General features: G+C 42.4%; 1 protein-coding gene across 1 annotated transcript; it reads right to left on the reverse strand.

Moving 5' to 3' along the window:
- Positions 1-218: 218 nt before the first annotated feature.
- Positions 219-26743, reverse strand: Elovl4 (ELOVL fatty acid elongase 4). Its single transcript, XM_034524985.2, is given in 6 exon segments — positions 219-534; positions 2841-2968; positions 4262-4433; positions 7386-7466; positions 9168-9355; positions 26401-26743. Coding segments are annotated over 6 exon segments (945 nt in total). The 5' UTR covers positions 26501-26743; the 3' UTR covers positions 219-258.
- Positions 26744-26956: the final 213 nt, after the last annotated feature.

Here is a 26956-nt window from a genome sequence, read left to right on the forward strand (position 1 = left end):
GAACAGGAGGAGAGGCTCCAAGGTCACATTGGGATTGCTTTGGTCTGGACAACATGAAGGCTAATAAAAAAAATGTTTAAAATAAAAACTTCATAAATAAAACATCTGGGTGCCATATAATGAAAGGTTTACTTAGTCTGAAGGGCATAGACCCTGTCTGCCTTTCTCTCCACCCCAGACCCTCTGCTTCTGTTGCCCCTGAACTTTTAAATGACACAGGAGTTTCCTCACTGTCTATCGGTTAAGGCCCATTTCAATTTACTCTCCTTTTGGCTTCCCATTTTTCTGGGGTTTCCCGTTTTCTAATACTAGCTGCTTCTCTGACTTGTTCACACCGTTCGATGAGATACCATTCATGGCGGTCTTTCCGGTTTTTGACTGCTTGGGCTCATTGTATGTCCGAGTGTAGAAGTTGAGGAAGAGAAAGATGAAGCTGATGGCGTAGGCGATCAGAGCCCAGTGCATCCACTTGGGGAAGGGGCAGTCGGTGTAGAGAGACAGTGCTGTGTGCCCGATGGTCACATGGAACTGAACCTGAAAAACAGAAGCAGTGGTGCAGGGAACATTTCATCAGAGCAGGAAGAGACTTCTTACAGCCGCCGCATCAACAGTCTCCTCCAGGGCCGTCATGGCCGAGCTACGCTATACTGTTGGAGAGGGTAAGAGTCTCTGCCTCTCTCTTTCCGTGAGATCACAGTTCAAACGCCACCTGCTCAGCAAGGGCATCCTAGTGATTTCCACAGATCTGTCACCCATCACAGGGCCGTCGTGTTTTGTTGGTAAAGCGGTGGGATAGCTAACTGAAACTGACTCCTGCATCTGCTGCCTTCTCTACTGTGGTTTCCAGAGGCGGGGCTCTGCCTTGCTCACCCGCCATTCCAGCATGGAATTTGGATATTCGAATATATGAAGGGCATCCAGGGAGAGGGAACCAATGGCAGGCAAAAGGTAAAGCAATGGTATTTGTAGGGTCTTTTTCTTCTTCCCTTTTTCTACTTAAGCAGTCACCCAGCAGCTACATTCACTATATGCTTTTTTATTACATCTTTAGTCAGGAACACAAAATAATGGGGGTTCCCTGATGTTTTCATCCACACACATCACTGTAATTGGCTCAGCCCCTCCAACCCCTCCTCTGCCCACTGGTCTCCTTCCTCCCAGGAATAATTCTCTTCCTCCTCTCACGACAAATAAAGCAATTCATCCTAAAAAAAACCTAAGCTCATGAAGTCGGCACTGTCTTTCTCCTGCAGGGAAAGGGACAGGTAAGTCCGCCTCTGAATAAACACTGATCTTTAAAAACATACATTCCAATTAAAATTCAATAAATGCAAAAAGAATCACCTTCAATTTTATGAATTCCCGGGAAGAGAAAATTCAAAACGTAGAAATGTTTGAAGAATAAACTTAAATTTCTGGTGTACTAGTCACTGGACAGTCTGAAGCACAGAATTAGAATTCTTCCCCTTCCTGGCTAATGCAAGGGTGAACTTTTTGGAGACTCTTTTATTATTAAGGTGTTTGGAGAAAGTCTGACTTAGAAGTCAAGTTCAGCATGCTGTCTGTTTAACAGGCAACTATAGTTTCTTTGAGAAAGATAGAATTATCCATATATTTATTTCATGAAATATTAAGATAAGTTGCTCCACACACCCCAGCTCATATTAATTTTTATAATTCCCATGGCAAAAAGCCAAATTTTAGAACTCGTTAATTTCACAATGCTCTTAGAACCTGTACCACTGAAAAAGGGTGTGTTTGTGTATAGGGTGTAGTTGAGTGTGATGTAGCTCACAGATCGCCTAGGGGCAAACCCTGACGACAAAAATTAAGTACTTTCTAGGATTTGGGTCATCTCTTCATGTTCTTGGGACCACCTAGCTCTCGGTGTGAGGACTAAGTTCTACAAACTAGATCTCCAGCTCCTGCAGTGCTGGAAGGAGTTTCTTCAAGCCTTTCTTTACTTATGAATTCTTCACACCCAGCATTCCCCAAAGGCTGTGGTTCCTGTTTGGTTAGGCAGCTAGCTATGAGGCAACTCAGAGCAGGGACGGATATGTCTAAATGCGATCCCACTGATAAAAACTATGTGTACACTATGATTAAAGCATATTAGAATATGTTCTGAAGCCTGGAAATCAGGGACGAGCGTGGATTTGCATCTTCAGTTTGATTACAAGCCACACCCAGCGCTCTGATGAATGCACTGGGGTGTAATGAGAAAGGCCTGACAGGGAGGAGCTCCTGAGAACTGTCTCCCTGGGACTCTGGGAGTTCAAATCCTTGGCTCTGCTGTTCAAGCACAGAGTGTTACAGAACTAGAAAGAGTACCCCTTCTTGTATTCAGTCCTTTCCCCAGCCCTTCCCCTTCCCTGGCTTTGTCCTTCCTTTGCTACATGTACATGGTCTATTAGCAAGGAAGAAACCATAGGAAAACAGGAAATTTAGGCAAGAACAAGAAAGAGAATGAAATAGTAAGGCTGAAAACAATAGTCACTCACGGAAAGTATTTTTCTAGTCATATATCAATCTATTGTGGCATAATTACATTTTAATCATTCTCTCCACAGCTAGTTTTACAGACTATCTCTCGGAGGACAGGTCTAAATCCAGTCTTTAAGGACTTTATTAAAGCAGTGGCCATGACCGTCCACCCTCGAGTGTTCAGGTAGAACGAGCACAGTCTTGACTTTACCTGCCTTAGAATGTTGATTTCATGATAGAAAACCACCTAAGACAACTTGGCACTTTACAAATAATAAACTTTACATGTTTTAAGCATTTTGATTTTTTTTTTGGCTGACAACTGGAAGTTAACTTTTCAAAAACATTTAACTTACCAGCTGCAACATGGTCAGGTACCGCTCTCCACAGAGATATTTCTGGATCCAGGGGCCAAATCAGTCAGCCCGTAGTAGGAAGTACATGATCACATGGATGAAAGAATTCATCTGGGCCCGGAAAAACGCTGTCAAGAAATAAGAGGCAGTCGCAAGGAAAACAATTATCGGGCAATGAAGACACTGAGATTAAAAAGTGACCCACTGCTAAAGTGATGTGTACGCTATGATAAAGCATATTAGAATACTTTCTACATCGCTTTCTATTGAATTCACATCACATTCTGCATATTCCATTTTAGTATGAAAGAGAAGTCAAAGCCTCTCAAATTAAGCTTGATGTTTTTTACAATTTAGTTTGAGGGTTTCTTTTTAAAAATATATGAACAGAAATGTGTGCTGCTGAAATGCAAAGGGTTTTTGAAGTGGTGAATTCTTAAATGGGGGACTCCAGCGAGCTTCGGCAAAAAATGTAAAATGGCCGCTGCCTCCTACTTTACCATATTTTAATGCCACCTACCAGTGATTCCTTGGAAAAAGGCTATTGTCCTTCTAAGAGCTTATGAACATTATATTATCGTCTCTAGAGACACCAATGTGCCCACTAGGAGCAAAATAATACTCGTTTCTTAGGTTTCTACATGATTTTAAACATAACAGCATTACATACATGGAGGGATCAGTCCTTTTAGTTTACACAGATCTAGCGATGCCCCCACTCAGTCAAATTCAACAACACTCTTTCTCTTTAGAATATTAATTAAAGTGTGCATACAATAATGCATTCTGTTGTGATATGAGCTGAGGGGTCAGTTTAGATTTACAAATTCTCTCGTAAACTCAAGAGTTTCACTTTAATATTAGTAGCAAATGTTAACTGTGAAACGTGTAGGTTGTCAACAGTCACGCGGCACTACCCTGCACCCAGACGAAAGGGCTGTTTCCAGCTCAGCCTGTGTATAGCACCCGTAGTCTCCAGCCACCTGAGAGACTACAACAAACCTCTGCCCAGCTGTGACTTCTGACCCTCTTTAGCACCAATGAGGCTACGTAAAAGTTCATTTAAATGGGAAGCAATGAGGTCACACAAGGTCTGTATCATAGCAGTAGTAAGCTGAGGTCTATGACTGAAAATGAGACATTGTATCTCAGTTTCTATCAGATCAGAACTGCCAATCCGCACCTTTCCCCACTCAAGCAGGTATTGTTTTCTGGCGTTTAAGCTTAGTGGTTTAAGTCCACCTTGGGGACAAATCTTTAGGTGTCCAATTCTTCACAGATTAAAAAGCTGAAGGTTTTAAGAAGAGAGATGGACACGAACGGAAATGATTAACCATGAAAGCAAGCTTAATGACATGCTAGGTAAATCTACCCCCCACCCCCCATACTTGGGGGTTAAGACAGACAGGTGAGTTCCTCACCTTGGCCTCCAGCCACCCACTTGATTCCAATCCACCACAGTGTGAACATGGTGCAGTGATGGTACACGTGGAGGAAAGACACCTGGTTGTTTTTCTTCCTCAGGATAAAAAACACTGTGTCCAAATACTCCACGCCTTTCGATACAAAGTACCACCACAGGGCAGCAGCTATCTGTAAAAGGAAGGAAGGGCACATTGTAAAACAAATCAGGCCTCGGTGTGGGCATCTACTCAGTGTTAAAAACTACAGAACACAGCACACAAAATGTACCAGGTATGCAATCGTTCCTCTGCTAAGTAGATTTGAGACCTAACCCTGTACCCACCAGAAAACAAGCCCAAAGCTTTCTCTGCTTAAAGCCAGGCAGGGTGCAAGAACTGCACACTGTCCACTCACACTGCTATGCTTTGCAGGTCGTAGAGAAACCAACGTATCTTCAGGTATTTAGATGTCCCTATAGAGCCTAAGTTTACATAACAGCTAGTCTGTTACATTTCCCTCCACTTTCCTTTAACTATACAACAAGGAATCTAATACTGCAGCCTGTGTTAGTAAAGTCATTAAATGATCAATTCAAAAACAACAAATATTTCCTAGGTCAAAAATATAATCCTGTTTACACAAGTCTTTCTTGGGCTCTAATTAAGACACCAGATGGTACGAAAAGATTATGTGACATGCTGGGGGATTAAGGATCCAGGAAGAGGTGACCTCTGAATATGTTTTAAATATTTCTACAAGGATCTGATTATAACAATGACCAAAATGTAACCTTTGTATAGATTTTCAGTAATAATTGTGGATAGAACTAAAAAATAAATCAGTGCACAACTGAAGTGTATATATAAACCTTTCTATGAAAGAAGGCTAAGATCATTTTATACCCAAATGTGATGCCTATGAGTTGTTGTTTATGTTTTGGTTTTTGCTTCTGAAAAATGAAACTATTTCCTAAGTGCTGGAATCATTACCAGGGTTTCATGGTAATTTGGAGTTCCTAACTCATTATTGTCAATTCTAGAATCAGGCATCACTTAGAATAGGCATTCCCTAAACATTACAATTTTAAAACACAGAGGAAGAAAAAGCGAAAGGCCAGAAACAAAGTCTTGTATTTATCAGCTGAATGGCTGAAGTCTGAGCAGTATTGTTTGTTATATACCACAAAATTAGCTGAAAACCTGCTTGACAGGTTAGTTTACGCCCAGTAATGCTATATGTAATGCCCATGGTTACACTGCTGTAAGGTAAAGTAACTATCCATTTTAGCATAGTAAACTGTAGGAGAAAAGAGACAGTCTTCTTTTTCCTCCCCGTGGACCTCTAAGCTACCCCAGTTCAAATATAATAATTTTTTCTGCTTAGTCTGTAAACTTCGATAGCTATCTGTGAATAGGATACATCGAAACGAGGAGTGCCACTTTGTGGTATATACAATGCATTCAAGAAAAGAGTTTGAGTACAATGTTCATCTCACCACATTCACTCTTAGACGAGCAAGGTGGGTAGAAGGAAGACCCTAAATGCAATCTGCTCAGTCACCAGATTGTTTGTTTTCTTTGGGGTTGGGGGGCCCTGGGTATGTTTTCACAATAGCTCCTTTTTTTTTTTTTTTTAAACTGAAAGAGTGCTGTTGAATTTGACTGAGTGGGATATCCACTCATCGAAGTGAGTGAAGCCTAAGTATGTCAGCAGACTGCATTCCCAAGCAGCAGGATGGTAATGTTGAGGCTTTATCTTAATAATATGAACACACTGCCTTACCCAGGGCGCTTCCTGAGTGCACTCCTGAGAGAAGGTTAAGTCCAGCCCGTCTCCTTTAACAGGAAGCCAGCTCTCTACTGAGGAGATTCTTTGGCAATACAGTTATTATATCCTGTGAGTCTGAATGAAGCAACCTTGCTCAGTCTCTCAGCCACGCCCCGGGCTTTATTTCTTAACTGTTTCTTGACTCTTGACTACCTGCCTTCCAGGCCACAGCAGAACGTGAGCTCTTTGCAGGCAGAGACTTAATCTGTCTTCTCGATTCTGTGGTTCAGACCCTGATACTACATACATACAAATGCAGGCTCCACACACTTACAGTGGGCTAATGAAGTCAACGTGGCAAGCAACGGGGTGACTGGGAAATGATGTGGACACAAAGTCCTAAGTACATCAGAACAACTTGGTTACATTCCCTAAAGTTCATGCTACGACATTATTTTTCCCAATGGATGTTATTACATACATATAGCATTATTACAGACATATATAAAAACAGATACATAGGACATATAAATCACGCATATGTATGTAAACTGGTTTTGTTGTGTATAATATGTGTAGGAATCATGGATTTAAGGGTTCACTAAATAAATAATTTGCTATTTCTTCTACTTAAGTTAAATGATAATTGTACTAATATAGGTGACTGGGGAAACGGAACATTATATTGTTGTTTACAAATTTAGTAAAAACCAATTTTTTGGTTATCTTGTGCCTTCCTAAGTATTATATAATTAAAATATTTTCTACAAATAAGTTAGCTTTCTTTCTTAGTTTCTATTTTTGACACAAAAGTTTAAAAATAAAATTGAAGACAGTCTCACAATGTAGCTCTGACTGGCATGGAACGTGCTAAAGAACTGGGTTAGCCTTGAACTCACAGAGATCTGTCTGCCTCTCTAACCCCAGTGCTAGAATTAAAGACATGTAGTACCATGCATAGCAAAAATAAAAAACAACATCAAATATAGAACCACTGTGTGTGTGTGTGTCCGTCCTTTTGAGGCTGTCCTGGAACTCACTCTGAGACCAGGCTGGCCTCAGATTCAGAGAACTGCCTGTCTCTGCTTCTTAACTGCTGGGGTTAAAGGTATAAAGCGCCACCTTTCCACTTAAATGACCTATTTTTAAAGTGCTGTGTACCAGCAATTCAATCATGCTCATCCTTTCAACAGCTAACACAAGAACACACTGGAGGTATAAAAACAGATTTTTCAATTATGTGTTTTAAAGGAAAGCAGAGCTTTCTCTTCCCCACTCAACACACATCACTCCCACACAACACTGTATTTTTTATGGTCTGAGAGCCTGTAAAGTTAAACTGTAGTCATCAACGGTTTTCATGCGCATACTCACCCTGACTTCATTAACGTTATTGGAATAATCCACTGACTGGCAAATATAGCTGTATCCTGCATTGTATGATCCCATGAATAGCTGGAGACAAAAAGATTAACATTTGGAATAAAGGTTTAGTAAACACAGCATTGAAAACAGTAAATTTGACTCACAATATTTCCAAGTATTGTAAAAGCAGTTATTTTCTAAAAAAAAAAAATTTCAAATGCATTAAACATCTTAAAGTTATTTTCTTGTTCTTTTATGGTGCTGAAGATGAAACTCGGGACTTCACACATACAGTGCAAATGCTGTATGACTGCATTTGAGACAGGGTTTCTCATCTCCAGCCCTGAACTGACATGTAATGTTCTAAAATCCACTGTGTGATAGCTTTATTATAATTTTAATAAAGACTAAATAAAAAGCAAGCATGCTCTTTTTCACAAGACATCCACTAAATACATAATTTTTTTCATTATTTAGATAATAATTAGTTCCTATAACTAAACTTGCATAGGCAAGACCTTACATATTTAACATAGTATATCATTGGAAAGATACATTTAATATTTCTAAACTAATATGGATGCCAATTCTATATAATGCCAACTCAAAGAGAAATTTTTACAGCAGCTGTGCTTGCTAGTTTTTTTTGTTTGTTTGGTTTGGTTTTGGGTTTTTTTTGTTTGTTTGTTTTGTTTTTTGTTTTTGTTTATTTTGTGTTTTTTGTTTGTTTGTTTGTTTGTTGCCCATTTGATACAAGCTAAGTCATTTTGGGAAGAAGGAATGTCAGTTCAGAAAATACCCTACCAGAAAGCCCTGTGAGTAAACGTAGGGCACTTTCATGACTGATGGTTGGCACTGGAGGGTCTGTTCACTGTGGGTGGTGCCACCCCTGTGCAGTTTGTCTTCAGTGCTATAAAAAAAACTGGCAGAGCAAGCTACCAGACAGCAAGCCAGTAAGCAATGTTGCTCTGTGGCTTCTGCTCCAGTTCCTGCCTCCAGGTTCCTGCCTTGAGCTCCTGCCCTGACTTCCCTTTGCCTGGATTGTTACCTGGGAGTGTAAGATGAGATAAACTCTTTAGATTCTGAGCCAAAAGCTGTCCTGACTTAACTGATTAATATCTTGATCGAAAGTGGTGTGTAACCATCAAACAAAGGTATCCAAACAAAGCAAGTCAGAGTGTCTGTGAAGCTGAGATTCTATAGGTTAAGTTGTCATTGGGAGGCTTTTCTAACGAAGAGTTAATTTACTCAGTACCTCTGGTTAGCCATCAGCCCATACAGAATTTTACTAAGTCTCTTAGGAATAAATCCTTTTGACTTTAGCAACTTGAAAGAACTGTGCCAATTCCAACCTCCGGGATTTTCTTTCAAAATATCCTGGAGAATTTGCTGATATCCAGAAAAGTGTGGTGATTAGTAGCCACACCTGCATAACAGCCAACTCCTCTCAGCTCCAGCCCATAATACCACACTTATGAGTGTTTTGATCAGGCTGTCAGGCCTGAAACTGATGAAGAAGGGTTCTGGGTAGCCCTTGTGGCTCACTAATTGTCGAATATGTGCCAAACATCCTAGAAACACGCCTCTCTCACCTCTAACAACACCCTTCTTACTTGGCAGGTACCTTCACATGCAAAGCAGTTACTAAGAGTATAGCTGAGAATCTATTCTATGCTTGCTTCAAAGCCCCATCTAAACAGCTTGCACTCCATGCAAGGCTGCAACGCTGGTTTCATTTAAATTATTTCCAACAAACCTGGGGAATTATTAGAGTGCCGTCAATAAACCTACCTCTCTGAAGATGAAAAGGTTAAGCAAAACCATGCCAAAATTATAGACTATGAGCACTGAGCGCATCTGGAACGGCTCTCGGTCTCTCATCCACTTTGGACCCAGCCACACGAACAGGAGATAGAATGTGCTTATGCTTATCGTTGGCCATGGAGACTGCATCAGCGGCCAGTCTTCTACTCGTTTATCTGTGGAGAGAATCAAACAACATGCACTTTACTGAACAGTGCACATTTTACAAAACAAAATTCTCTTAGGAATTAAAATGTCCTAACTCCACCGTTGGGAGTAAGCGCAGATCACTGTCCCCATGAAGATACATGGTATATAAAACAAATACAGACACAGCTGAATCCCACAAGTATTGATGGAAAATTACTTCTTTACTTAGATTTCATGGTGCGTTTTATAGAGAATTAAAGAAACAAAGACAAGAAATGCACTAAAAATACAGAAGATAACTTGAGTTGAAAGTGGAGTAAAGACCTCATAGCATAAAAATCATTATTTCAAGGAAACACTAATTTTCTGCACTAAGCAAATGAAAGTTAACAGGCAGTGTGGCGCTGTGTTTTATATCCACCCCTAAGCACAAAGCAGACTGATGAGGTTGAGGGCGATGAAAGCCATGAGATAGAAGAGGTTTAGAAATGTGAGTTACCATGCACTTATACTTGAGGAATTAAGGTAATCTCTTTACGATTTTAATTTCTCTTAAACAGTGGCCATATTCAAGATGGCTTTGCTACTTTCCCATTGATAGTGTGTTATCAATTTTATTATCTCTGAAAAACCAATTGTATGCTTAACTTCACTTACTCATATATGTTTACATATAGTAAAACAAGCAATTTCAATTAAAGTAAATTGATTGCCCACAATATTTAAATATGCAACTATCAATTAATTTTATAACATAGTATTTTAAAGCAAGAACATTGTTTAGATAAGAAATGATAATGAATTAATAGATTGAGAAAATCTATTTATATATAAAGTATATTAAGATTAAAATAGTATTTTAAAACAAGAACATTGTTTAGATAAGAAATGATAATGAATTAATAGATTAAGAAAATCTATTTATGTATAAAGTATATTAAGATTAAAATGCACATTTCTAATGTTCAACAGAATTTCAGTTTTTTATAATCAAATATCTACTTTTGGCAACACAAAACACATTTAACACTCTATTTTCGGCATAGTTTATTTCTAAAATAAAGAAAATCAGTCTTTTATCCAGTTCCTAGACTCCATCCTATATGACTGTATTGTTAATTATAGTAACCTTACTTAAAATGGACTTGTTTACTACAACTATATATGTAAAATGGTTCTGAATTAGACAACTAAATATTATAATACTGTTTTAAAATATACTAATCAGGCTGGGGGTGTGGATCAGAGGCAAAGAAAAGATCTCCCTTTGTGTCTCTGTATGAGTGTGTGTGTGTGTGTGTGTGTGTATGCACACACATCTATACATATGCATAAACACACACTAATCTATTTCTATATACTGTCAGTTGAAAATAAGACACAAGAAAACATTAGGTTTCATGAAATAATATTTCAAGTCAGGAAGTGCCATAATCACTACAGTTTCAGTGAAATAACTTGATAAAAAGGTGAGAGGGGTAGGGGGCATTCAGGCAGAAGGACTGAGTTCCAAACCAATCTACTAAATTAGAAGAGATATCCTGCCTCAACAAAACAAAAAAGGGGACATGCTTCTCTAGGGTCTGGCTGGATACATATGCATAGTTCTCACCTCTTATCAAAGAAACTTTTTTTTGCCATAAACAGAGGCCACTGTAGAAAACCACAACAGATAAAAATATAGAGTTGTAGAGCTCAGTCCCACCCAAGACTCAGGAATCATTACAGAAGGGAGTAGAAAGATCATAAAAGCTGCCAGATGATGTCTTGTAGAAATGTCAGAAGCGATACCCATGGGGTCTCACCAATATGGCAGCCTAAAGATGACCCGAACAAGAATGGTACCCAGGGACACAGATATGGGGGAAATCCATAAGATCTAAACACTACACAAAGAACTACAGGTAACTAAGGGATGCTGAGAGTGGGAAAAACAGCCTTCCCCAGGCTGGAGCATACCAACTGGTTACCCAATACCAAATGGTCAGCCCTGAAAACATACATACAAGGAATACACACACACATTGCTGCCACCACCAATTAAAGAAAACAATATGATGGTGAGTTTGAAGGACAGAGAGAGGAAAGCACATGGGACAGTGTGGAGGGAGGAAGGGGAAGAGAGAAATGGTTTAAGTATATATAATCTTAAAAAATAAATACATATTTTTAAAAAGAAGAAAGGAGATATTAATTTAAGAGAAACATACAGGAAAACTGCAATCAGATTTTATTTCCTACTTTACAAACGAGGTCTACTGTTCATGACGACTGTGATTACATCGATCAAATCAACACAACGAGACTTTAAAAAACAAGAGACTTAAACCATGTTGACTCGTGCTGACATATGTCAAAGGCCACATGACTGCCACGGTTGTTTGGGGGCTTAGAAGACATGCTATCCTTCATTGATAATTATCTTCCTATAAACACAACGTTTCCCTGTCAGAAGCCACCGTAATAAAACACAGGATGCTTATCAACGTAAGTCTTCCCTGATGTAGACAGAATCCTGAAGCTTAAAGTCTCGTTCTAAGTCACAGCAGAGTTGCTTTAGGGTTCTTTCCTCCACAAATGCTAAGGCAAATACTGACCTACCAAATGGAGGTCAAAAGTCAATGCATTATTAATGGGCTAGTCAGCCTGGCAGAAAGGAAAATGAACTCTGCTATAAAGAGACCATAATGTCTAAGATCCTGGATTCTGTCTCACCTTTTATGTCACCACACAAAAGATTCCTATTAGTTTCAAAGAAAATTCCGAGTAGCAAGTACAGAAAGAAAAATTAGAGAAACAGGTTCAGGGGCTGGAGAGAAGGCTCAGTCAATAAAATACCTGCCATAGAAGTATGAGGACCTGAATCTGATCCCTAGAATTCATGTAAAACTGGGAGTGGCTGTGCATGCTTGTCATCCAAGTGGTGGAGAGGCAGACAGAGATAGGAGGACCTGGAGCTTGCTGGGCAGCCAATATAGCCCCATCCAAGAGACCCAATCTCAAACAGTGAGGTGTCAAGCAATTAAGACACCCAGCATTGACTTCTTGCCTACAGCACACACACAGACACACACAGACACACACAGACACACACACACACACACACATAAATACATAGACACACATTAGCTTATACAAACAGACAAATACAAAACAAAGAAAACCAAGCACCAAAACTAGCCAGTGATTCAGAGTAAACAATGCATTTCTTCAATATTTTTGAGACAAAGGTGTGTGTGTGTGTGTGTGTGTGTTCTCACTCTGTTGTCCAGCCTCTGCCTGAACATTTGAGTTCAGGTTGACACTTCTGCCTCTGCTTCCCAAAAAGTAGCTAGAACTAAGGGTGTCCCACTATGTCTAGTTTGCAGTGCTGATACACTGTCATTCTCTCATTAAGCAATGACACTTAAGAGGGCTGGCAAGGACAGTCAGAGGAAGGCACAAGTGGGAAGCTGAAGGCTCTACAATATCAAGCACTGAGGGAGGCGGAGACAGCTTGGAAGCCAGAGGACAAGAGGAAATAACAGAACATCCAGGACCAGGCAGGTGAATGGCAGCTCCAGCACTGGCCCTGCCATGGTGCACAGGATGCTACAGCACAATCCCCCTATGTTTCCTTCATCTATAAACAGGGGAGGTGAGAAGGTGAAATAGGTCAGGGATTCTCCAGCCTTACTGAAACAGCTGCAAGCCCCAGGAGTGGTTGACATGCACACCGATGCTTTGGTCAGTGCTGCAGCCCATTTCCAGGGAGACTAAACTTTCTGTATGTCTGGGATTCTTACATATCACTCCAAATAAGTATGTGCACTTGGTTTGGTTTGGTTTTCTGTGTTTTTTTTTTTTCCTTTGAGGCAAAGTATCACTGCATGATTCTCTTACCAAGATGTTGATCTTGGGTTTGGAATGGCAGGCATTTGTCTTCAAGCCTCATCCTTAAAGTCACAATGGTTTATATCTGTATTTACTGTTTCAAGAGGCTCATGGCAAGCTGGACCAATCTATTTATAGGTGTCAGCTTGGACAATAACCACATTTTACCTATATTAAAAACTCATACATAGTTACTCGACCACATTGTCAAAACTTTCAAAAGGTTAACTGTTAAAAGAAAAAAAAACTAGGGGGTATGTCCATCTGAAACATATACTTACTTATTGAGACAGTGTCTCATGGTCTATCTCTTGCTAGCCTGGAACTCCCTATCACAGCATAATGGCCTTGAACTCACAGAGATCCATCTGCCTCTATCTCCCCAGTGCTAGAGTTATAGATATGTGCCAACACAGCTAGCAGATGACCTTTCACACACCATGGACCCAGTTTTGTTTCTAACTTCATTTGTACCTTATGATCACACAGCATTGAAGCCAACAAACAACTCTACCTTTGTGACTTTGTGTGTGACACACACACACACACACACACACACACACGAGGGAGGGACAGACTTGAAAGCTCATCTGCCCTGCTGCAGGATCAAAGTCCAAGTTGAGCAACAGGACAGGAAAGTGGACAAGATACAGCTCAACTACAGGCACCTAAACTTTTACTCAATGAAAAAGAAAATATGGCAAGCAAGCAGGTAGGCAGAGAAGTCCTGTTTCAGAGAAGGGAATTAGTGAAACTGACCCAGAGCTCCTTTTGTTATTTGAACAGACTCTGGTAGCAGTGAAGGATAGACTTCAGGGGAAGGGGATTGTCAGGAAGCATGGAAACCATGTCAGGTCCATCTCTACCTGAGACATAAGGAGTAAGTGCTGTTTCATGCTCTGACTCCCAGGCTCATCCCACAATCTGAACTGACACCTCTGCAGCTGGGGCCCAACTTTGACTCTGATGCTTCTTGGCTCTATGATGAATGAGGTGATAGAATCCCAGGCTCCAGATGTTGCTCTGGACAGGAGACAACAGGAAAGTCTTAAGAGTAAGCACTATAGATCTGGAAACAGGTACAGATTCCAGAGGGAAAGGGGGAATGGCGGGGGTGGGGGGGGGGGCACAACTGGGAAAGTCAGGACAGTGTAGACTACACCAGCACGAAGGCCCAGGAGAAAGGGAGCAGGAAATGCTTAACATCCCTGTGTGATGTACCTAAGTGGTCCCTAGGTGAGGCATCTAGGAGGCTCCTGGGATACAGAGGAACTGCATAGGCAGGAGTCAGGAGCCAGGAGCCAGGAGCCATGAGAATCACACCAGGTCACAAGCAAGTCAAGTGCACAGAGTGAGGAAGAAAAGCCTTTTCTTCTTCCAGGTCTGTACCTGGAGTCACACAGGGAGAGGGGCAAGATGACAGCAAACTGATCTTGGAGATGGGGGAGAGAAAATAGCCAGACACTGGAATCAACTGTGCCCGCCTATCTGCCCTCCCTCCTTCCCTCCTTTCCTTCTTTGTTTGAGGAACTCACTACCTCGAGGGTTGATAAGGGAAGATTGAATGAACTACAGTGTTCCCAGCCCATAAGGATTCTATTAAGCCCCTCCCTCCTTTTCAGTACACACACATGTGCCATGCTATGCACGTGGAAGTCAGAGGACAGCCCTGGGAAATCAGTTCTCTCCTTCCACCTTTATACACGGGATCTGGGGGTTGAACTAAGGTCATCAGGCCTACCCTGCATGCCCCTTTACCTGCTGAGCCATCCTGCCCAGGCCTCACTAGCTTAATTTTCAAATTATGCTGAAAGGCTATTTTCAAAATCATTTTAAAAGGCAACACAAAACAAAATGTAATAAAGCGTAAAATACTGGTAGTCCCATAGTTTTTAAGTAGCTCGGGTAATCCCCACTTATCATCAAGTAATCACAATGAATCCTTGGGACCCTCTAGTCAGCCTACTTTTTCTCTGAAAGGATGATCTAAAGGTTGTTGTAGCTCAGGATTCCCAGGAGCCAAAAGTAACTTTCTTTTTAATAAAATTCCACTATCACATCCCAGAAAAAAAAAAACATAGTGAAATTAAAGAGATTCCTAGAATAGATGGAACCAGGTCTGCAGGAGGAAGCAAGCCATGCATGGGTGATGATGCTCCGGGAAGGCTCACAGAATATGTGAACAAAAGATAAGACTTACGTCAAGAACTGGATCCCAGGGCATGGCCCACACCCATAGTCCCAGCTAATCATGACGCTGAGGCAGGAAAATGACACATTTCCTGCCAACCTGGATAGCATAAGTAACATAGGGGCTGGGTGAGGGACTGCTGGGTTACAGGTGTACACCTCCAGGCTTGGCCCATTATTTGGTTTATTATAATAATTTAAGTCCATTTAACACGTCTCCTTTTCTACAGTATTGAACAAAGGAGAGTAGCAATGCTCTCTCAGTTCCTTTCTATTAGAGTGTCGTCCATATACCAGTTTAGTGTCGTCATCTGGGGCTGGTAGAGAACAGAATCTCTCTTAGCCTGGAGCCTTAACTCAGAATCCTCACCCTGACAAAACACCACCCCAGATTTCTTTGAGTTGGTCCCCAATCCTACCTGGAGGAACCAACTACTTTCTTTTTGCTTCTACTAGCATTCTCTTCTGTGTAATCTGCCATTATCAAAGAAAAACACAAGTCTAAGGATTGCTAGCCAGACCAGCCTTGGGAGTTTATTTAAGATGTGGGAGCCTTCTGACTCAGACTTTGTTGTCTGCCTTTGGATCCCTTTCCACTAGCTTGGCTGCCTTGTCTGGCCTCAGTGACAGGATGTGCTTAGTCCTGAGGCGACTTGATGTCCCAGGGCAGGTTGGTAGGTGGGGGGAGGGGCTCCCCTTCTCTGAGCAGAGAAGGGGAGGAGAGAGGGGCTCCCCTTCTTCTGCTCAGAGAAGGGGAGAAGGGAGGGGGAAGTGATGAGGTGGGACTAGGAGGAGAGGAGGGGGGCTGCAGTTGGGATATAAACTGAATGAATGAATGGATGGATGGATGGATGAATGAATAAGGAGGTACGGTGTTTGATGGCAGGAGGAAGCAGGTGGCCTCAGAGTAGTTCAAACTGGTATACTAACCCAGTTATGTACCAGTCATCTAAGGATGAGGCTAGGTAAAACGAAGAGAGAAAAGCACGTTGGTTGTGAGTCTAAACAGCAATCATAGTAAAGGTTAAAGGGGAGGAAAAGCATGCGGTTTCCTGCAGAATGCAGAAGAGGCTGGCTTTGGATGCTGCAAAGGATAAAACCAAAGACTGTCAAGAGATCGAATCAGTGTGAGACACACGCTACTTAGACTGAGTTCTGACTTGAGAGGGTTGAGTATTTGATTCATACCACCCGGGAAAAGTCAATTTGCTCCTGAGAAGATGAGGATAACCATGGCACACAACCCAAAGAAGGTAAGCATAGTAAATAAATGTGATGATAGCCAAGGCCCTGGCTGCAGCGCCTGGCACTCCGTCAGCATCAGTGACCGCTTGGCGCTCCGATTAATGAATAGTAGGCAATGCTGAGTGATAGAAATGATACCCTGGTTCTGTGACTCTAGCTGTGTGGTTCTAAGCCTTTCCTCATCTCTAGACAGCTAAGTAATACCTAACTTGAAAGGATGCTATGAAGGATGGATACACAGGGATACAGAAACGCTACTGCAGCCTCACAGAGTCAGTCCTTAGAAGCAGGTACTTCACAGATGGCAGTGAGCTTCACAGGCTGCCAGGGATTCCCAACTCATAGTTTAAGAACTAGCATATCATTTAAGCCAGTTCAAGAGAAAGGGAGACATTCAAAGCTTTAAGAAAATCACAGTGACGCTTCCCATTTGTTAAAGGGCTTGTAGCATTTATGTGCGTGCGTGCGTGCGTGCGTGCATGCGTGCGTGCGTGCGCGACTGGGGCAGGGCGCTTTGTCTTTAACACTTCTATAAACTAAATACTCACTGGGCAGAATGCTATCCCATCCTGAATTTTTTCTAATTAACAGTAGCTGGTAGCTCTTGTTTCATGCCATTTGGCAAATACGTTTGTAATCACTTTGAACATAATAAATTAACAGTTCTAATAATTCTATCTTATGGAAGATAATTTCATCTCAGGATACATGTCTTATATCTTAAATACATACTCCCATATGTCATGTTAGCATACAGATTTACCTAAGAAAATACCACTTTTCAGTTTCTTTTAAAAAATACGTATATATGTTTTGCCTACATACATGTCTGTACATTGCACAAATGGCTGGTGACCAGAGGAGACCAGAGGCAGGCATCGGATCCCCTGGAAATGAAATTATAGATGGTTATGAGCTACCATGTAGGTGCTAGGAATTGAACCTTGGCCCTCTAAAAGAGCAACAAGGCTCTTAACTGCTGAGCTTCCCCAGTCCATTAGTTTAATTTCATGCACTAGCCCTAATAGCATCTTTGAGCATTTTAGTTGCTTTTTTGTTGTTGTTGTTATTGTTGTCAGTATTGTGATTTGGGCCAGATTTAGCATCTCAGAGGAATAAAGAGTGTAGTCACCCTATGTAGGTCAGGTGGCAGTGAGAAAGGTTATCTAGAAAGATGACTAGGCAAGGGGCGTGAAGACTTTTTTCTTGACCGGTGTGAGGATGAAATGAGTGTCAGCCTAGGAACAACACAGCCCATTCCCTCACTTCTGTGAAGCGCGGAGATTTGTAAGCAGATGGAAGGAAATAAGATGTTCCAAGCCTGTCTTCCAGGAGTTCTGTAAAACTAAGGCAAAATGCAAGCTGAAACTTTTTGCCTCCCTGTTCACCGCTTGCTAGCCAAGCAGGCACTTCTTGTGGTGGGTTGACAACACCCTGTATTCTCTTTATAAAGCTGCTTTACATAAAAAAAGAAGAAGAAGAAGCATTTGTTTCACCAACTAATACTGAAAAAAAGGTCAAGTTTAGGAATGCAGTTATATTAATTTTAAAGTATGTGGGTTTCTTCCTATGTTTTATTAGTCTATATTAATTATACACAATAACAGGTTTCATTTTGATTCCTTCATACATGCGTCTGATACACTTTAATTACAGTCCCCCTTTCCTTCTCTAGTCCCTGCTTCTCACTTCCGCAGATCCTCAGCCCCTGTTCATAATGTCTTCATGTGTGTGTGTGTGTGTGTGTGTGTGTGTGTATGTGTATCCCAGCAAATTTTCCTCAGTGTGAAACATGAATCTTACCACTATAATTGTGTTAAGTTATGCTGGCACTAGCAAGCATACTCAGAATGTTGTACAGCCAATCTCCACAACCAGTGTCGCGTGGCAAAACGGAAACTTCAAACCTCTTAAACACCAATTCCCCAGGCGGTTTGTTCTCTTTCCAGCCCTGCCAAACATGGTTTTAACTTCTGTTTCTATTAATTACTTTAGAAAGCCCATGTGAGTAAGATGACACATCTCTGTCCTGTTGTGTTGGAGCTCAATGACCCCTGGGGTCATCCGCATATAGTGTAAAAATTTCCTTCCAAACTGAAAAGTATCCTTGTATCTCCATGTTCTACTGCATTCACCAGCTCATTCACCAATGGACATAGTTCAGCTGTTTCTACTGCTTGGCTATGGTGCAATGAAACTATCAACAAGGAATGTACCATGCACTAGCATGCACATGTGTGCCTGAGTCTGCCTGTGGTAAAGAAAAATGAAAGCAGAAATGAGGACTCCTTCAAATGCGTCTGTTCAGATCACAAAGGCTTGTCTGATTCCATCAGACAGAAACGGATTCCTTCAGTGGACTGATGAATTTCGTCTTATTAAACCCCAAGATACAAATAAAACATAAAATCAGATATTGGCTTAGCAATGACAACCTTCTGTGGTAAAAACACGACAGAAGGGTTTTAAAATAAATATAGTGATTCACTGAGGCACGTGCTCATATCAAAAGCATTTAGTTTTCTTTTGTTTTCCCGTTCCTCTGAGACATACATATGTTAGCAGTTTTATAAATATCTTAAGCCATACTTCCAAACTTGTTGGACATTATCAAATAGAAAATATCTATCATTGAAAAGTTTAATAATGATATAGAAAAGTAGGTGTTTTCCTAAAAAAAAAAATGAAACTAATAATATTAAGTTTAGACTTATATTTAAGTTACTGTTCTATGAAAACTTGCTAAGCAGATTACACAGATGAGCTGAAGGTAGATGACGTGTACTTATAGTTAGTTTTCATATGGTACAGGCAGCACTGAGAGACCTGGGGCTGAAGAGATGGCAGTTGCTAGGAGCACTTGCTGCTCATGTACTGGAACCAAGCTGATTTCCAGTGCTTACATGTGGTGATTTGAATTTGCTTGGCCCAGGGAGTGGCACTATTAAGAGGTATGGCCTTGTTAGAGGAAGTGTGTCATTGTGGGGGTGGGCAATCAGACTCTCCTCCTACCCACGCAGGAGTCAATCTTCTCCTAGTGGCCTTCAGATAAAGATGTAGAACTCTCAGCTCCTCCTGCACCATGCCTGCCTGCTCCCTCTTTGATGATAATGGACTGAACCTCTGGACCTGTAAGCCAGCCCCAATTAAATGTTGTCCTTATAAAAGTTGCCTTGGTCATGGTGTCTTTTCACTGCAATCAAAACTTAACTAAGACAGATGTGTAGCTCATAACCATCTGTAACTCCAGTTCCAATGGCTCTGGTGCCCTTTCTGGCTTCCAAAGGTATACCTCATCCAAACACACACACACACACACACACAACACCCACACAACACACACACACACACTTTATTCACACAAGTAAAAATAAATCCTTAAGAAAGAAAAGAGCCACAAAGAAATACTGATACTTGCCCAGACTACATTAAGAAGCCATCTTTAGAAGCTGCACTTCACATGACAGAATTACTATGCAATTAAAACCATTTATACTTTTCTGTTACTGTTCCTGTTTTTGGCAAGTTAGCTCACTCATGGTTATTCAAGGAATACTGAGATAGTTAAACGGCTCTGGTGATGCAGTGTCATGTGTTGCTGTTCAGGCAGGATCCTTTATTTCTCTATTCCTCTACACAGCTCTTGCAGAACAGACAAGACCAAGCAAAAAAAAAAAATGGCTAATAACAAATGCAGTATTTTTCCTTGTGGGAAGGCACTAGACGGTTTTAGAAAGCACTTAAATCATAAAAAAAAAAAGATTTTCAAATTAATAACAGACATATATGCCACTGAAATGTCTTTCTATTCCAAGACCAGAAGAGTGGCATCTATACAGAACTAAGGATCAAGCAGAGCATAGTGGCACATGTCTTTAATCCCAGTACTCAGGAGGTAGAGGCAGGTGGATCTCTATGAGTTCAGGGCCAGCCTGGTCTACACAACAGAACTATAGATCCAGGAAGATCCTAAAGACTATTACATTATTCATTCCTCTGGATTTACAGGAGAAAAATGTCAAGGACTTCTGAAGAAAGGGACCTGTTCAAACTCTCACACTCAGTAGCAGTGGCCTCATGACTGAAGCCGGGTCACCTGATTCTCAGACCCCAAGTCTTTCCACCCACCGTGTCCTGCCACCCTCAATTTGTTTCTCCATGTATGAAGGACAAAAAGAGTGATTATCTGACTATGTATCTCTATCCTGAGGGACTAAATGACTTGATAGATGATTCATTAGGTTTAGTGGGCACCAACTGGAATTACAACCAATAAAGATAATTAAAAAAAAAAAAAAAAACTTTCTGCAGGGCTAAATACAAAACAAACAAAAAAAACCACTCAATAGTAGAATGCTTGCTTAGCATGTGTGAAGGCCTGAAGTTCAATCCCCGCACACTAACAAAAGGGGGTGGGGCACCTGTCTGCAATTTAATGTCATCTAAAACTTTATTACCCCAAGACATCACTAATCAAAATCATGCAAGATGGCCAGAAGTGGTACCTGACTACAGTGTCAGCACTCAGGAAACTGAGACAGAAGAATCTCAAGTTCAAGGGCTGAACTACATCAATGAGAAAACTAAAAACCAAAGCCTGAGTCAGAGAATCATCTCTTGCGCAAGAGCAAGAGAGAGATTCTCTTGGGCATGTTGAGGAGGAAACCACAAAGTAAGGAGGTGGATCATAATGATGGTTTATATAATTCAGGACTAGAGTCATTTTTAAAAAATGACACAAGACAAGTAATTGCTAAACACAAAGTTTGATGTCAGAGGTTCTGCAGTTGCTCGAGCCTACCATGTAGGCAATGGCCTCAGAAGCAGAGCTATATGCTATCTGGAGTGGAAAACAGAGGAAAATGAGCAAGGAAGTACTGTAGGGAGAGAAAGGTAAGCAGGCATCGCTCTTACTGGAGGACCAGCTTAACCAAGCTGGCCAGAGCTACAGGTAGGGGACTGTGAGTCAAAAATTACTGCCTGAGCACATTAGCAAGCTAAACCAGAAGCAGATTCTGGAAACTATGTATCTCTCACTCATCTCTTTTCTAAGTGTCAAATTCTGATACAGAAAAACCTTGGTTTATTTTAATAAACAAAAGATTGTAATATCTGGGGGGAAACAGGCACAAAAAAATGAGGAAAGACACACTTCATTAAATAACTCTTCTCTGAAAGGACACATATGCTTAATGCAAGAGTAGTAGCTCAGGGGAAAAATCATACTCATGCAAAGTCATCCACATCATTTAGGATGCATATAGTATCATATGTAATAATATCATGTGGCATTATTACTTAAATGACTTAAGAAAAATAAAACATGGAATTTGAAAAAGAATGACCAAGTACTTTGTACCTTACAAGATCACAAGACCTTTGTAATCTTAAAACCTGTCTCCCTAAGCAAATGACACCAGTCTGAGAACTCTGTTTGCCCCACTACAATCTGACCACGAGGGGTGTTCTGCTATAAGCTATGGGTGAAGAGGTTGTGAGAGTACCAGCCATTGAAATCCAAGGGTATGTGCTATCTCAAGTCAGACTGTGGGAGAGGAAAAATAGCAACAGAGCAGACCCCCTAAAGTTGTCTGGACCTCACAGAAGCTTCAGAGAGGCTGAGACAAGACTTCAGTAACAACACTGACCATGGAGGTTCTAGAAGCTGGTCATTTCCTACACTTTTGTTTTTGTGCCAGTGTGTGCACCTGTAATCACAGTACTGGGAGGTGAAAATGTAAAGCCCTTGCGATTAGCCTTGGCTACACAGTGAGCTCAGAGCCAGCCTATTTCACATATCAAGACCCTACCCTACGTCAAACCCTAACCCTTGCTGGGGTGTGTGTGTGTGAGAGAGAGAGAGAGAGAGGAGAGAGAGAGAGAGAGAGAGAGAGAGAGAGAGAGAGAGAGATCGATCCTCTTACATATACATATTTCCTATCGAATCCAAATAAAACCTATTTTAGAAATTAACACAAACACTACCCATTAACTATGTCAAATAAAATGAACATGAACGTGCTGTGGACCATTTAAAACCTGTCTTCCTCCCCTGCAGCCTGGCAAGTCGTATGATAAACCTCTTCTGGTTTATTATAGCTGAATTAAGCATCCCCGCCCACAGCAGGTCCAAGTGACTCACTGGTCCTTTCGAAGTCCTGGTTTCCCTAGTTCATTCCGCAGTGAAGCCCCTGATCCCTTTGCCTTTGACATCTTTGCCCTAGTCTCCCATCAGCTCGCCCACTGCTGGGGTAAGGGACCTATGGGAAATCGCTAAACTGATCAGAAAACAGAGCCAGTCAGTCTGCTGATTTCGCCACTCATGACTGACACACAGGGAGAAGACTCTGAGAGGACAGTAGAGGAAGACTCTGCTGATTGGCCCTCAAACCAGGATTTCAAAGGGGAGCAGAATGACAGTGACTCCCTTAGACTTCATGAACTTTGACCTAGTGACTTCCTAGTCTCTCCGTCCCTGACCTGGATTTTCCCTGGCAAGTACATTTTGGACTAAAGAACAACACGTGACCTAAGTGCAGTTAACTTATCCAAGTATAGCTTCTGAAGTCTGTCATCATCATCCAGGAGACAGCTTCCCTCCTATGCCCCTGGTCTCATCCTCTTTCCCTTCTGCCCCTTCTAAAGCAAACTCAAGACCCAGATAACTCCGCTGTAACTTCAAGGACACATAAGCATGTACCCGTGCTCCACGAAGGAACCAAGAAGCCAGAAGAAAAGGCTGTAGTAGGTAAAGGGGACAATGTAGCATTTATCAGAGGGGAAGTCTATTTAGATGTGTCAGCTTAAATGTTTATACAGAGAGCTTAATTAGTTACTTTTTTAGCCTAATCCTGCTTGCACATACCAAGAAAAATTAGAGAAGAAAAGTAAAAGCAAATGCAGGGGCCTCAGAGCTCTGACTCCAAGATGGGCAGCTAGAACGAAATTTCACATGGGCCCATGCTTCCTTCTTCCAGTATAAGCAATAGTAACTTTCTTTTTACAAGTGTCTAAGTGCTTAGTTTAGGAAAGTCGAATTTATTTTATTTTATTTTATTTTATTTTATTTTCTAAAAGTACAGTCCTTTAGATCTTAAATTGCAAAATACGAAGTGTCAATGACACATAAAGGTGGCTTGTTCCTGCGAGCGCACACATTCGTTATTTAATAGATATATATGTACTGTTGCAAAGTCAGGTCTGTAGATCAAGCTCCCTTTGGCTGTGTTTTATTAAATAGCAACCTTTGATGGAAGAGTTTGAAATTATATTTTGAAGCTATTTGTTCTCAGGCTTAAAAAAAAAAAAGTATCAAACACACTCTGCAAACCTAGAACTTTCTTATTAAGACGATCCAAAGTAGAATGGCTTTACCTGGGCTCAGGGAGGAACTTCCAGGAGAGAAAAACCCAAGCAACTAGTAAAAGGAAGAGAGATCAGCACACACCTACAGCGAGGCGCTCACTCGCTCGCTCGCTCGCTCGCTCGGGCAGGCGCCTAGCCCAGCTTGCTTTTCCTGAATAATTGTATCCTTTCATCACAGCCATTTCCCAAGAGCACCTGTGTCTCCCACCCAGTTTTATTTTCCTCTTTCCAAACATCTGACTCACCCACTTTTCTTCAGCATCCCTGAAGAAACCTCCCTTTCTACTCTGTAGCCCCCTCGGCCAGGTTTTCGGATATTCACCGAAGAAACAAGTGCTCTTGGAAGAGGAGCGGTGTGACCTGCTTCCCTGAAGGAACTCAGAGCACACACAACTCTAAGGGGAGTGAGCACAGGAGCTCCAGATGTGTTAACAAAAACAAAGAAGCAAACAAACAAACTCGAACAATGGTCCCCCTTATGCTGCAGCTTGGCCCCAACAGACTCTAGCCACTGAAGCCTCTGATGGATTAAGAAGTAGCTCTGCCTGCACCGGCAGCTCAGGGCAGAGGCAAGGAAGCAGTCTCAGGTTTCGTAAGTGGATAGTCAGGGACATGGATGAATACCTTCCCACTGACCTGCTAGTAAGAGGTCACTTGAGTGTCCCCGCGTCTACTCATCTCTCAAGCTGGGCCCATGATAGTGTATTATTTTATAAGCCCCTCAAAAGTGTAGGAGCAAGCGTTCATGTGCGTGAACACACAAAACTCCCAACACCATTCACTGTCTTTTTCAGACTCATGCTGAAGAAATGAACCTACAGGAGGCTATGTTCTAGCTCTGCTCTCAACTCTTCTTTCTGAGGCGCAGGAGGGATGAGAACACTACAGAATGGGAAGGAACCGAGAGACAGGACTGAGAACGCCTAGGTGTGGCTCTGGGTGCAAAGTAGCTGGAGGACCTCAACCGCATCGCCACCTGCCAGCCAACTTGTCTGATGTTCAGCTCTGTGCAATTGTGTAAGGGGAAGCTCTGATGCAATGTTCAGAGCAGTATCACAGAGATGAAGGGAAGGGTGCTTCTTCCCCAGGTATTACAGGTTTCAGTGTGATACATTAAAGAAAAACTCAAGGAAAAATCGTCCCATGACAACTGCCTTTAAACCATCTCCAGCTACGATGCTTATGAACCATCCTCTCCTACGGTCAGATGTGTGATCTCCTGAGAAATGTCGCGCTTTTTAAAACAAGACAATGAAGCCGTGTTGACAAAGCATTTGCCTCATACAGAAACAATTACAGCAAGCATTTTGTCCACAGCACATTCATCGAATTTCATACTGTATCACACTATATATAACCCACTGTCTCGTTTGCCCTAGCAACAAAACACACACACAACTACAGAAGAAACTTTTCACTTCTAAAGAAGTCAGCTATCATGACCTGTATTGTTAACATCGTCCTTTGCTAGAATACAGGGTCACGCTGCAAATGGACAACAAAAATTTAAAGCCCCAAACCATTCCAAGGGTCCTTTAAACTTAATGGTTAAGATCTTGGAAACATAAAAAGCAACAAAGGAAATGAAGAAACGTTAAAACGCGAACATCTGTGTTACAATTACTTCTGCTAGAAAAACTACCCAAGTCATCCAATGACAGCCCTGCTCTCTGCAAACTCAACAGCTAAAGGGAAAGTTCGCTAATTTCAGCACAGTGTACTTATGCAGGTTTCTGGGCCAACCTCTAGGTGCTGCTGCAGAGACCCCCAGCCCAAAGACTGCCTTCTTTCCCCTCCCCCTGATGGCACTGCACTGCGCAAAGATTTGCTACTGGGGACCCACAGAAATCTAACGTTCTTCAAGAAGCTAAATAATGCTATTTTACTTCTCGCTGGAAATTATACTACAAAGAGGTTAGCTAAAAGGAAGAAGATAATGAGTGGCTTGTCAAAAGCCTTCAAGGAAGCTGAAGTAGCGGTGAGACAGGTACAGTCGCAGCTCTCCTCCGCTTCCGGGCCTCTCCATTTCTCTACAAGGAGTACCAACCAATACATAAGAGAACAAGCGAGCTCGGGAATTGCGGGCGTCAGGGCGGGGTGGTTTCTTGGCTGCACCGGCAGCATCTGGTTAAGTCAGCTCCTGTATCCGCGGAGCTGAAGAGATGGGAGTGTTGGGGGGGAGGGAGGAGGACGCCTTAACATTCTCATCCGATTAACCAGCGCACAACCGCGGCGCCCGCGCCACCCCATCTGCGGGGACCCGGGCGCCCCCCAACAGCCTTGGGGCGCCGGGTAGGGGGCGCAGGGCCTTGCCTGGCGCTGAGGCCGGGGACTGGCGTCTGCGCCGTAGGCAGCCCAAGGAGCACCGGTGAAGATGGGTGAGGCCCCTCGCCTGTACCTGCGATGGACCAGGTCCAGCGATAGAACTCCACGGTGTCGTTGAATGCTGTGGACATCGCGTTCAGGACGCTGCCGGGCTCTGAGTCCAGCAGCCCCATCTTGACGCGCAGAGGTGCGAGCAGCAGCGAGAAGAGAGGCTCCGAGGCACGGTGGGCGACTGCGGCGGGGAACCTGCTGGCAGCGGCGTTTCCTCCTCCTCCAAGCGGCGCGACTGGGGATGCGGGCGGCGAGCAGCGATGAGCAGTAGAGACAAGAAGGCCGAGGACGGAGGAGGAGGACCCGCCACGAGCGCCCAGCGCTGCTCCTCTCTGTAGCCGCGCGCTGCCGCAGCTCCAATCCCCTCGCCCGCATCACGTGGCCGCGCGGGGCGGGGCGGCGCCTCCTCTAGCCCGAGGCGCGGGGATGCTGCGGTCGCGAGTGATGCCCGGCTTGCGCAGGCGCGCTAAGGCCAGCCCCAGGCCACCACCTGGGCCACAGGAACGCCTCAGGGGGACACCTCGTACCCAGTCCTCCTCCCCTGCCCTCCTGCCCACGGTAACCTCTGCTCCACCGGA

This window comes from Arvicanthis niloticus, chromosome 21, assembly GCF_011762505.2.
Source record: "Arvicanthis niloticus isolate mArvNil1 chromosome 21, mArvNil1.pat.X, whole genome shotgun sequence".
NCBI lineage: Eukaryota > Metazoa > Chordata > Mammalia > Rodentia > Muridae > Arvicanthis > Arvicanthis niloticus.